The sequence below is a fragment of the Natrix helvetica genome (genome assembly GCF_964273705.1).
Source record: "Natrix helvetica genome assembly, chromosome: 3".
NCBI classification, from domain to species: domain Eukaryota; kingdom Metazoa; phylum Chordata; class Lepidosauria; order Squamata; family Natricidae; genus Natrix; species Natrix helvetica.
In genome coordinates this window covers 76708880-76721770 of record NC_138549.1, presented here as the reverse complement: position 1 = coordinate 76721770, position 12891 = coordinate 76708880, and the positions used below count along the sequence as shown (strand labels likewise).

Genomic DNA, 12891 nt, shown 5'->3' with positions numbered 1-12891 from the left:
AGTGATGACTAATGCCAATAAACTGTGTCTTATGCATTAAGAGATGCTCATAAAAAATGAGAAGCAGAAGAATATTATTTTTCAAAAACCAAGCATATTTTTTTTAAATGTTATTTTTCAGAAACTGAAGCCATATTCAATTGCTGCCTCCCTTATGCTATTTTCAGCATTTTTGACTGATCAGATTTAAAGGAGGGGACCCTTGTGATAGAAGTAAGAAATGGGTACATGTCAGCAGTAGTAGACTGAATAATAAAACTAAAATGATCATATTGGACATGTGGAAATTAAAAGAATTTTGAGCAGAATATTTTTTCAGGTTTGTCCAAGCAACACACAGCATCTTGGACCGATTAAATTGATTGCCTTGGGATAATTCCAAAGGTCAGATTACTATTTTAAGAGAAGTTGATTGATTTACTGTAAAAGATCCCGTTAAACATTATTAATAAGACTACATTCCTAGTTTCACCAGAGATTCTAATTATCCCAACCTATTGACCAGCCAAATGCATCTACTTTTCTTGCCTCTTCATCAGCTAAAAACGAGTTTTAAATACTTTGAAGTTAATCTTGACAACTTTAAAATAAGTATCATTCTTTGTTATAATTTTCTGCATCAGTTTAAAAGCCAAACTTAAAACTTTCTAAAAATCTTAAAGAGGGCAAAGGACGGAGAACTTGTAAAAATCAACACAATTTCATGTAAGAATATAATCTGATGATTGAATATTTGTTTCATTATCTCTCCAGTGTGGAATAACAGTTCCTAGGTCCATAAAACATTAATGACAAGATCCTTGAGTAATGTGACTATGGGAATTTGTGAAAAATAGAAAGTTAATTCTTATTACATTCCTGAATGTAAGTGATTCAGAGAAGAAAACTATTTTAGTATAGGTTTGTATGGAAAAATAGCTAATGAACTAGAGGAAACAAAGAAAAAAATGGAAATTTATCATGAGGAATGGCTTAGTCAGAATGAAATACTTTTTGCAGTGAAAAGTAAAGAGAGTCGACAGCGGATTTATTTGGGTTCTGTGACAATCTTGTGTTGTTGGATGAACAACAGATATCCACCTCTATACAATGCATAAGGAAACAAATATATAGTTTAAAAGCGGAAGTTTTGAGTTACTAGATTATATGTTTAGTTTGGAGTCTAATCTTTTGTAGGATATAAACTTTAATTGGCTCTAAACCTAGCCCAGTTCCATATATAGTTTCAGTATAGCTTTTGTCTACATATTACTCTAAGCATTACAAATACAGTAGAAAAAATAACAATTACAAAGCAATATTACTAAACATGTGTAGTTACTGGGATGAGAAGGATAAGTGTCAACATCTAGAGTCTTTCAGTAATGGTCCAATATAAAGATAGACAAATTTTGAATCAGACAAGCATTTAAGTCAAGTAGCTGTGACTTCTATCTTTTTTTTTAATTACTAGCATTATTGTCCCACTTTCCAGCTTAATACTGATTACCGTATTTTTGGAGTATAAAATGCACCAGAGTATAAGATGCACTTAGATTTTGAAGAAGCAAATTTTTAAAAAAAGTTTTTGCATTCTGCAGACCTCCCCAAAACAGCCCATTTTGTCAAAAAAAGGGCATACATAGCCTTTAGGATGCTTATAGAGTGCTCCTGGGAGTTTGGGGGGGGGGCAAAATTGAGCAAAAAACAGCCCGTTTTTTACTCATTTCTGCCCTCCCCAGTACCCAGGAGCACTCTGGAAGCCTCCTAATGCACAGCCATTTTGGTGAGGGGGCTAGGGTTTCAGGAGGCCAAAAATGCTGTATTCAGTGTATAAGACGCACCCAGATTTTCACCCTCTTTTTTGAGGGGAAAAAGGTGCTTCTTATACTCCAAAAGATACAGTAGTTGATTTTTTTAAAAAAATCAAAAATTAAAAAACTAAAACTTGTGTTTAATCATTTAATCAATTCATAATTTAAAAAGGCTTAGGGTTACATTATTTGAGATGCAAAAATCCAGACAACCACTGCAGACTGCTGCAAAGAGAGTTTTCTGTATATCTTTATTGTCATTTAGTAGTCAATTTGGATTTTTATAACCTACGTACATATGGTAGAGTTCTATTTTTAAGATGAATTGCAAATGAGGTCTCTCAGGATTTGAAACAGTATATTTTTCCTTATCCCGAACATTTTTCAAACTTTTAATTAGTGGTTACTATTAATTTATTTAACATGAGCTTCCACAATTAAAAAGCTTTAAGGTTGCTACAGAAATCCTAGTTATGTTGGAAATGTTAGGAACTACAGTCACAGTATTAGTAGAGGCAACCCACCATTGAAATGTCCTTACTTTGGCACCTTAAAAGGTCTTAATAAGAAATAATCAGAATATATAATAATTCAAGCAATTCAAAACAAATAAAGTAGCAATAACCCTTAGACTTATATACCCCTTCTTAGTGCTTTACAGTCCTCTCTAATGAGTTTACTGCATTCTATGTAATAAATAATAAAACTACACAGATATTTTCTTGTTTGAGGTAATTGTTGTGCATATTTTACCATGCAAGTTTCTTAAAAGCAAAACTCCAGAGAAAATGTTGCTAGAGCTACTGATTATTATATACCTTCATATTTTTTTAAAAATGAAAACAATTAAATCGACCAAGCTAGAAGCAAATGAGATAGCCATTTCACCAACACATATTCATAATAACATTAGGTAGATGTTTCCAGATTTTAGTGTCTGCATAAACCTCTGCAAAGACCCCCAAACAGTCTAATGCACTGAGGAAAGAGCATAACAGAAGTTAATTGGCAATCTCTATAGAAAAAAAAGTGAGAGTGAGCATATGAGGACAATAGCCAAACAAGATATCTAGAAGCTTCATATTGCAAAGTAACACGGTAGTATTTCAGGGAATGAAAAGATAACTCCTTGCTATTTACATATTAGGTATACAGTAAATTAATTAGGCAAAAAAGCAAAACATTATGCTGTAGTTAGACGTAGTTCTAAAGAGGCTAAAATGCACAGTCAACTTGATTTTCAAATCCAGAATTTCTCTTAATCCATTGAGCTCATTTAAATCTCAACTATTGAAGACATAGAATGTACATCAATTTATCTATAGATACATGGTTTGGAAACACTTACATGGAAGCAATTATAACACTCCTGTAAAGTCACAGGTATTTAATTTCAAAGAGCAATGGCATTTTTATTAGAATGTACAGGTTACAATCCAATCTTTAACAATGTAAGTATTAGAATCTTAAAATTAAACAATATTAATTAGGTTTTTTAAGGAAGGTGGCACATAGGAATATAAAATGATGTAGCAAACCCCTTGGAATTGCTAGAAATACATAAACCATAACATAGTTGCATTAAAATGAAATGGTGAGGCATTAACTTTATGAAATTATGATTATCTTTCTTAAGATCAATGCAATCCTCAAAAGGCAATTCCCTGACAACATAAAATAAATAATTAATCTTTCTCCAGGATAAAAGCAACCCTTAGTTTGCACCTTCTGAGAAAAACGTGGAATTAAATGGAAGAAAACACTTAATTCCCTTGGATATAAAATACAAGGCAGTTTCTGGCAAAGTTCCTGGGTAGACCAAGCATACTAAAAATTGCCGCAGTATACAGAGAGCAACACATCTTTAAAAAAATTTTTTTGCTGTTGCTGCTGCTGTTACTGGGCAATTCACAATCCTGCTAAGCTCCTAAACTTAAAAATAGTTTAGTAAACATACAACACTGAGTTGACTTTGGCAGTTCTGTTGTTGACTCATTTATGGGATGATTTAACACGATTGTACCTTGCTTTCTCCATTTTCTGTTACACCTCAGTAAAAGGGTTTATTTAACTTGGTCAGACAACTTTAAAAAAGAAAGGGAGGGGAGAAAGAGACTTTGAAACATGACCTACCCAAAAACGATTAAGAATGAAGCTTTAAGAACACTATGGATCTACAGACTTCCTGATGAACATTGGGTGAACAATTCCCTTTAAGAAGTGAATAGCCTTTGTTAAATAAACTGGCCTAGAAAAACAGTGAGATTAAGCTATATAACCATCCTGTCCAAATTCTATCATGATCTGTCATCATGACAGCACAGGGGGCTTAGAAAAAAATTAGTAAAAAGAAAACAAAGAAACACTGACAATACTTTGTAAATATTAAATAGAAAGGGTGGAAAAAGCAACCTAAAAATTGGAAAAGGGAGTGGGAATCATTGTGCTTTTGTTCTCTCTCTTAACCTACATTTCCACGTAATCTTCTTATCTAGGAGAAAAGGTTTAATTCCTGACATCTTTATATACCTATTTGGTAGTGCAAGAACCTGTTCTAACAATCTTAGGCTTGATTCTCTACAAATCTTGCCTCATTCGCTTTAGTCCGCAACTGCAAATGTGTTGGAAACATTTTTATTGACGCCAATGCCTTAGCACCACAAACCACACCATGCGTATCAGCAGAAAGTCAGACAAGAGTGTGGAAGGGTCAATTTCTTATTTGAGTCCATAGCCTGGCTTTATGGTAAGAAGATTTTAGAACTCTTATCCCTGTTTTCTATTCATTTCACAGCAATAGCTAGTAATACTATTCATTGCCAGTCATTATCAGCTACCAGCATCAATTAGATCTCATTTTCTAAGCAATGTTAGTGAGAATTAAAGCAAGTTTACTAGACAGCTCCAGCCTCACAATGAACAGAGGAGTAATAACATGTTCTCATTGCAGGTAGAATTTCTCACAACAGTTGTACATAATGTTGAGTTGAGATATAATTTCTAGGCATCTCTAATGCTTCAGATTCTTGCTTTGAACAAGCAGGAGCACAGACATGGATTTTAAAGCAGCTGTATCTATTTATTTTGTGGCAGCATGAGCCTGGAAAAGTTCCATAGTACAGTGCGATTTTAATTACTTCCATTATAAAATGTGATGAATGTTAGATGGGACATATTTAATGCTGAGAACCTAAGTGCTTCTTAAAAATGGAAGGCCTTTGCTGATATCACTGTTTCAGCAACCTAAAATTTATTTATTTATTTTACAGTTATGAAGCATTTGTAGTTCTTGAATCAGAACTGATTCTAAGTGATAACGTTTGGAAAGAATAATTAAATTTATACATGAAATAAGATTTAAGCAACTATATCAGAATTGACACAGATGTTTTTCACTTCCTAAAGATGCTTACCTGCACTTTTTTTAAAGCTACTGGCACACCATCCAACAAGCATGTAGCTCTGTAGACTTCACTAAACTGTCCACGGCCAATCTTCTTTTCTATCCGAAAATTGGCTAAAGTATTGTAGCCCATGTCAGGTCGTAAGGCTTTCTGCAGTCCAAGAAACAAAAACAAACAATTAAATAAAAAAAAATTTATCTCCAGTGGAGCCAGGTTTTCTGAATATTAACTCCAGAAAAATAAATGTGAGAGGAGATATTCATGAAAAAATAAAGTTGCATATAGTGGTAGGAACAAAGAAATACTCTTTATTGGCAGCTATACTGAAGTGGGTGCTTGAAAAACTCTAAGCAGTGTTTGTTCTGAGTTTGAAATGCTCACTTGAGAAATGGGAATATTATACAAACTTGAGATAATTTATCTGATTTTAAAAATGGATTCTAAGTGTCAGTAATTTTCCACTTAAAGATCTACAATTCCCGCTATATTTTTAAAACTGACAAACATGTCTGTGTTAACAATGGAAGGTTTGATAGTTACAACAGATTTCCCGGTTCAATTTAAGAAACTAGCTTTGGTCTTCAAAGTCCTAAGAGCCCAGGATTATGGTTCTAAACAGGGAATCAGGGAAAGGGAGTGCAAGTTCCAAATCAATCATGGAGTTCACTGAATAACCTCAATTTAGTCTTTTTCAGCCCATTTATGTTACAAGGCTGCTCAAGTATTTGGTAAAAATGTTAGCCAATACAATAAGGTGCGATATGAAGTATAAGTTCTCATTAATTGCGGGGGGGGCTATGCCATCATTCTAAATGAAAGCTATGCCATCATTCTAGTGGTTCGTGCAGTAAGCAAGGGGTTTGATTAGATGCCTCTGAAGTCCTTTCCAACTATATGATTTGATGAAAATGTATCTTGCTACACATTACACTTAAGGACAACATGGAAGGTAAAGGTGCTTCTTGATCTTTTCAGTTACCATTCTTTGCTATTTACCATGCTAGTGAAAACTGAACTTCTAAATATCTGAGGATATTTACACATACATACATACATACACGGACACACATGTGCAAATTGAGAGGAACACATATATGTGTTCTATGGTCGTCTATTGGTCAGTTTAATATTGTTCATATAGGTGTTACATTCAGAGGACAAGTTTCCTTTGGGCTATAGCAGATGAATAAGAAAATATGAAGGAGACATAAAACTCAGCATAGTGTTTCACTACTCGAGAGAAAAAGTAAAATTTTAACTCATTACTGATATAAATATATGGAAGAATATGTACTGAACCAAAATCAAAACCTGTGTGAAAACATTACAAAGGAGATCAATTTAGTAATCCTTACCATTCTGCTTTAAACAAAATCAAGAACATAAGCACAATATTAGAATCTACAGTTTTCCTCCATTTCCAGTCTTGATGCTATTTTGCAATTTACTATTTAAACAGATAGACACTTGATTAATACACAGCTGACATTTTATATCTACAAGGCAGGACAATCAGTAAGGTACTCTGTTCTGTTATACTGTATAATGTTTGCACATTGAAGTTTTACAGATTTCTGCATTAAATACAGTAGGCCAAATTGAAATAACAACAACAAAGATCTGGAGGAGAATAACAACTTTCTCATTTCTAGAGTTCATATTGATTCCCCCCCCCCCCCAAAAAAAATGTACCAATTCAAAATGATTTGGGAACAAAAATACGCACTTTAAAATTTCAATGGCTACTAAAAAATCAACTTAGACTTTTGACTCATCGGTTACTCAGCCCCACAATCAAAAATATTCAGAGGAGGCAGAGTCCAAACATGGAGCTGCTTTGATAGGAAAAGTAGTGTACTAATTCAGGAAATATATATATTTCAAGTGCCTATGCAGGTTTAATGAGTTCAGCCTCAGCAGTTAGAGAAAAACATTCAAAGTTGGGAAGCTCTCTCTTATTATTCAAATGCTCAGGCTACAGAGATACGGGATGTAGCTTCATTAAGTTTGGAGTATTTCTGTGGCTGTTTAACCAGCATATATTTCAAAATTGGAATAGCGAATTGCATCCTCTGTCTGCACAGCAACTTGACAAACATTAGCATGAACTACTAAGGCAGTGTGACAGCCGCATGCTGAGAGCAAAGTCTCCCTAATGTGTTTTGGCATGCAGGTTTGTAATCACACATTTACATATGCAATGACCTACATTTGCATGTCAGATCACACACTGTCTGGCTTTATTAAGACCGGGCACCTCTCTGTGTTTGGCGGCCAGAGTGGCGAGAGAGGGCCAGAGGGTGGTAGGTTTTTTTGGCAGTTGAGAGATGAACTGCCACTGAGAATTAGACTGAGATAGCCTGAGCATTAGACACTTCATTAGAGGTAATCTGTTTAACAGTGGGCACTGTATGTAAACTTCACAGCCCATTTGCAGCATCTTCTCTGCCCACCCAACCCCAGTGGTCTTCCTTCAAAGGGCAGTGTGGCTGACTGACAGCTTGTCTCATCTGCTCCCTTGTTCTGTCATACAATTCAGACACAGAGACCTGACATGAGAAGCAACATAGCTGCACATCTCCAACTATATAGCAGGACTCCCTCCCAGACATAAAGGAATTTGGAAAGGGAATAAACTCATGGATAATAATAGGGCCATCAGATGGTCAGAGAACATATTATGTAGCAATGACTAGACTGCATTGCAACCAGGGATATTTTTTTAATGGCAGTATCTTCTATAATATCCAATAAGGGGATTTTGATATTTTCTCCCAAATATAACAGAAATTTATATACTGAACTAAAATGACCTATTTTAACTCATTCCTGTGTTCAGAATAAATCCATAGTTTTTGAGGTAAGAGTTACAAGAACAGACTCTCATTCTCCTTGCCTCTTTTGACATCAATTCTGCCCTCCTTTCCTTTGTCAGAATACAGTATGATTTGCCTGGCACTACATACAAAGTCCATAAAAGAGACGAACATTTGCAAAATGCCATCCGAAGTGTAATCAAACAAGCACCCATCGCACAACAAGCAGCACATATTTTCATACTATACTTATAGGGAGGAAAACATAACCACTGTGTAAAATGTATTTCCAGTCCAAATTCTACTACTTCGTTGAATTTGGTGCCTGTCAACAGCCTCCTTACTAAAGAACTGCAGCTATGGACCAGGTTTCGACATTTTAATTAAATGGTTGCATTCCACTACAATGGAGGTCCATTCTTCCAATAATAGCAGGGCCAAACACTTTTATGAATCCTGGAAAATGGTGCTTGCAAAAAAGAAGCACATTCTTGCTAATGATTTCCAAAATCCAAGAGGCCACTTTGCTTTGTTAACTATTACTTTCAATTATTTATAGCCGCACTATTTTGTACTAACTTAACGTTCTGTGGACCTAACATAGTACAATATTCTCTTCTAGGACAATAGAAAAGAGTTTCCCTTGGGACTATGAAAAAATGCTGAAGGGATACCAGTTATATTAGCACATTATCTAAAAATCCCCTTGCACACTATCTTTCTCCTCATTATACTATTTTTGCTGCTCTGATTCTTTATATTCCAGAGTCTTTATTTTTTATCTCTGGTATTATTCAACCACGATACAGGTCTCTTTTTCAGTCAGCTAAGGTACCAACATCAGTCTGACGCAAACCCTGTCACAAATCAGAGAACAAGGGCAGTCTTCAAATTTATGATTTAACGTTCTACTCTGCAGCAAAAGCCACAAGGCCACACCATCCCTTGCAGATGTTTAATCATACTCTCCCCCTCCAGAGATTATGATTGCAACTGTATATTAAGCTAGATTTTTCTATCATTGCATTTATCTTCACCAGTCATGAAGCACTTTAAAACATTGTCCTGTTCAAAACAGAAGATATGCTCTTGAAGCTTAGATGGTTGAAAAATAAAATTTCTATGTCACTTTCAATAGGAGAGGTAGAGTGTGGGGTGCTTGCAGAAATACTTGCAAGCAGAACCTGAAGGTAAAAATATTTTTTTACATTACGTTGAGTAACTTCAACCCATTTGCACATTTCTATTCTTCTCAAAACACAACAATAATCCCGAAGATTTGAAGCAATTATGGGGCCTGGCTGAATACTAACATGGGAACATATCACTAGAAACCAAAATATTTTTGGAAAAAATACACATAACAAAATCTATTCCTATCCACTTTAGTAGATAGGCAATAGACAATAGGTTTAGCTATAGGAATATGTTGAAGAATTTTTTCCTTTAAAAAAAAAATGAAGTAGAGAGGATGGACAAATAATAAAATTGGGTTATATAAATTGTGATTTAAGGTTTTTCCTTGGAAACACCATTGTGGCAAAAATTCATTTTCTCCATAACCTGGTTCTTCCAGGGATAAACAGTTAGCTTTACAGATTGAGCTGACAATCATCAATCTCCAGCTGTGTAATCTTACAACAATTTATTAGTTTAATTTGGTAGAATACTCACAGACAATGCTCAGCTAGATGAGAATCTTCACTGCAGACAAGAATGAATTCTCACCAACACATAGAAAGCCCATTGTAATGTAAAGGTATCAGGGACTTGTGTATTTTCTCAACTGACTTTTTCCTACTGCCCTTCCAAATAAACTTAATATTAATTTAAAAGATTTGTGTGGCCACCTATCTTAGAACACAAATCTGTGCAGCCCACAACAACAATGTATTTGTCACCCCCCTTAATGGCCTTGGACAACTGTGATATATTTACAGAATGCTCCTCTCTTGCCTGAGAACCATCAATTCCCACCTCATGAGCCTCAGATCTCACATTATGTACATTTTTGCTGGAGCTGCATTATAGACACTACATCCAAAGAAATTAATTGCAATTACACACTTAAGTTTTCATCCTAAACAAAAAATTAAGAATGTAGCATCAGAGATGTATTTTTAAGGCAAGGAAATATTTCTTGAAAATGTAAAATTTGTGTAATTTCTGTTAAGGTGATTGCTAGTTTTTTAATATTTTTACTGTGATCAGTTTTAGTTATATCATTCTTCCAGGGATCTCTGTATTGGATGAATTACAATTTTGATATAAGGCTTCAATTTTGCAGTTCTCTTTTCTTTTCTTTCCATTTATTATTATTAATTGTTTTTGTTCTTCATTACCCCATTTCAACTCTGTGCATGTTCCTCCATTCATGTTTTCACTGATTCCAGAAAGGGGAATCAGAATCAGATTCTGTAATAGATAATAGTATTGGTATTCAAAACACCTTTTAGTGTATACGATAACAGTTCTTTTAATATTAATGTACTCCTGACTATCTGCTTGTACTAGATTTTCTAGATTAGCTTACCTGTGGTTGAAACTGAGACCCAGGAGGACATGGCAGACCCTGTGATTGTTCATCCATTATTTCAAATCGCAATCCTTTTGAATAACCTGTATTAAAACAGAATACAATGAAAACAGATGTTTACTTGCATTTTTATGAGACACTTTACAGGGTTAACATGAGCAATCTTAGTACTGATAAAAGAAGAACCACAGAAAAAATAGTGAAGTCAATGTGTTTACATACAGGAAGAGCAAGTTCAGTCAGCCAAAGAAACATCAAGTGATATTTTGCATGTAACCTTTAGCCCAAGCTTCTATTTAAATATCTGTGCCCTTTTCTTTTCATTTCATTTTCTACAGATGAAAGTTGGTGGCTTACAATGTCATCTATGTAATCGTTTTGGAACTACAGAGACATCTGCAGGATCCAAGGCATTCATTACAATGCTTAAACCAACACTGTGCTATACATACATTATTTTAACATAAATACAGTGCATTCAGAATGCACTCAGACCCCCCCTTACTTTTGTCAATTTTGTTATGGAATACTTTTCAGACCCTTCCTTCAATACTTTGTTGAAGCACCTCTAGCAGCAATTACAGCCTTTAAAGTCTTTTGGGGTATGATGCCACAAGCTTTTCACACCTGGATTGGGAGATTTTCTGCCATTCTTCCATGCAAATCCTCTCAAGCTCAGTCAGGTTGGATGGCAACCGTCAGTGGACAGCCATTTTCAGGTCCCTCCAGAGATGTTCAATAGGGTTCAGGTCTGGGCTCTGGCTGAGCCACTCTAGGACATTCACAGAGTTGTTCCTAAGCCACTCCTGTGTTGTCTTGGTTGTGTGCTTAGGATCTCTGTAATGTTGGAAAGTGAATCTTCGGCCCAGTCTGAGATTCTGAGCGCTATAGAACAGGTTTTCACTGAGGATATGTACTTTGCTCCATTCAGTTTTCCCTCAACCCTGACCATTCTCCCAGTCTCTGTTGCTGAATAATACCTGCACAGCATGATGCTGCCACCACACATCGTTAGGATGATATTGGGCAGGTGATGAGCAGTGCCTGGTTTCCTCCAGACATAATGTTTAAAATTGAGGCCAAACAGTTCAATCTTGATTTCATCAGACCAGAGAATCTTGTTCCTCACAGTCTGAGAGTCCTTCAGGTGCTTTTTTGCAAACTCCAAGCAGGCTTTCATGTGTTTTGCACTGAGAAGAGGCTTCTGTCTAGCCACTCTGCCATGAAGCCCAGATCATTCGAGGGCTGCAATGATGGTTGTCCTTCTGGAATTCTTTGGTTTTTTTCAAAAAAAAATATTGGTTTTTATACATATATGGGGAAAGGTAAGAGGATATACAAAAAATTTTGGCAGCTCCCACACTAGTGATAGAAAAAGATAAGCAGCAAATAAGGTCTTATTCTACATTGTCAACCATGTGTTCATCATTTTCCTTTGTCACTTTCTAGAATATCACCAATTGCTATTATTTCAAATACTTTTATTTTTGTGATCCGCCAGCTGCCGCTGATTCCGGGGGGCTGCAGCAAGCCACCCTTCGGCAGGGGACACCTCCAGGGCCCCAGTGCTCCTTACAGAGCCAACCGGGGAGACGAGCAGCGGACAACACGTCCGTCGCCAGCAGGAACCGGACGTCGTCTCCCGTCCTTCTGGAATTCTGTCCCACCTCCACACAGGAAGTCTGGAACTCAGTCAGAGTGACTATCAGGTTCTTGGTCACCTCTCTTACTAAAGCCCTTCTTCCCCTATTGTTCAGTTTGACTGGGTGACCGCTTGTAGAAGAGTCCTGGTTGTGCCAAATTTCTTCCATTTGAGAATTATGGAGGCCACTGTGCTCTCAGTGCATCAGAAATTTTATTGTAGCCTTCCCCATGTAGCCTTGGAATAATCCTGTCTCTGAGCTCTGCAGGCAGTTCCTTTAACCTCATGGCTTTTGCTCTACTACAGTATGCAATGCATTGTCAGCTATAAGGCCTTCTATGGAGAGGCGTGTCTCTTTCCAAATCATGTTCAATCAATTTAATGTACCACAGGTTGACTCAAGGTGTAGAAACCTGTCAGCAACTATCAAGAGGAAAATGGGAAGCACCTGAGCCAGATTTCAAGTGTTATTGCAAAGGGTCTGAATACTTATGCCAATGTGATTTTTCCTTTTTTTTCTTTTTAATAAATTTACAGATGTTTCTAAAATTCTGTTTTTACTTTGTCATTACAGGATACTGAATGTAGATTAATGACAGAAAAAGTTCCAGAGAACATTTTTATTGTTAGAGAAGCCCTGTAAACATACTAAAAATAAGAGTTCAAGTCTATTCATTCTTATTCATAAATAAATGAGATC

At 35.8% G+C, this 12891-nt stretch overlaps 1 protein-coding gene across 2 annotated transcripts in view; it reads right to left on the bottom strand.

Moving 5' to 3' along the window:
* The window catches only part of NEK7 (NIMA related kinase 7), an 80847-nt gene that overhangs the window by 63992 nt on the left and 3964 nt on the right, over positions 1-12891 (bottom strand). For both annotated transcript variants that reach the window (XM_081946407.1, XM_081946408.1), the window contains exons 2-3: positions 10547-10632; positions 5207-5347 (exon numbers count right to left, since the gene is read on the bottom strand). In XM_081946407.1, coding sequence (XP_081802533.1) covers positions 5207-5347; positions 10547-10603 — 198 coding nt within the window. In that variant the 5' untranslated portion in view covers positions 10604-10632. The remainder of the gene's footprint in view (positions 1-5206; positions 5348-10546; positions 10633-12891) is intronic.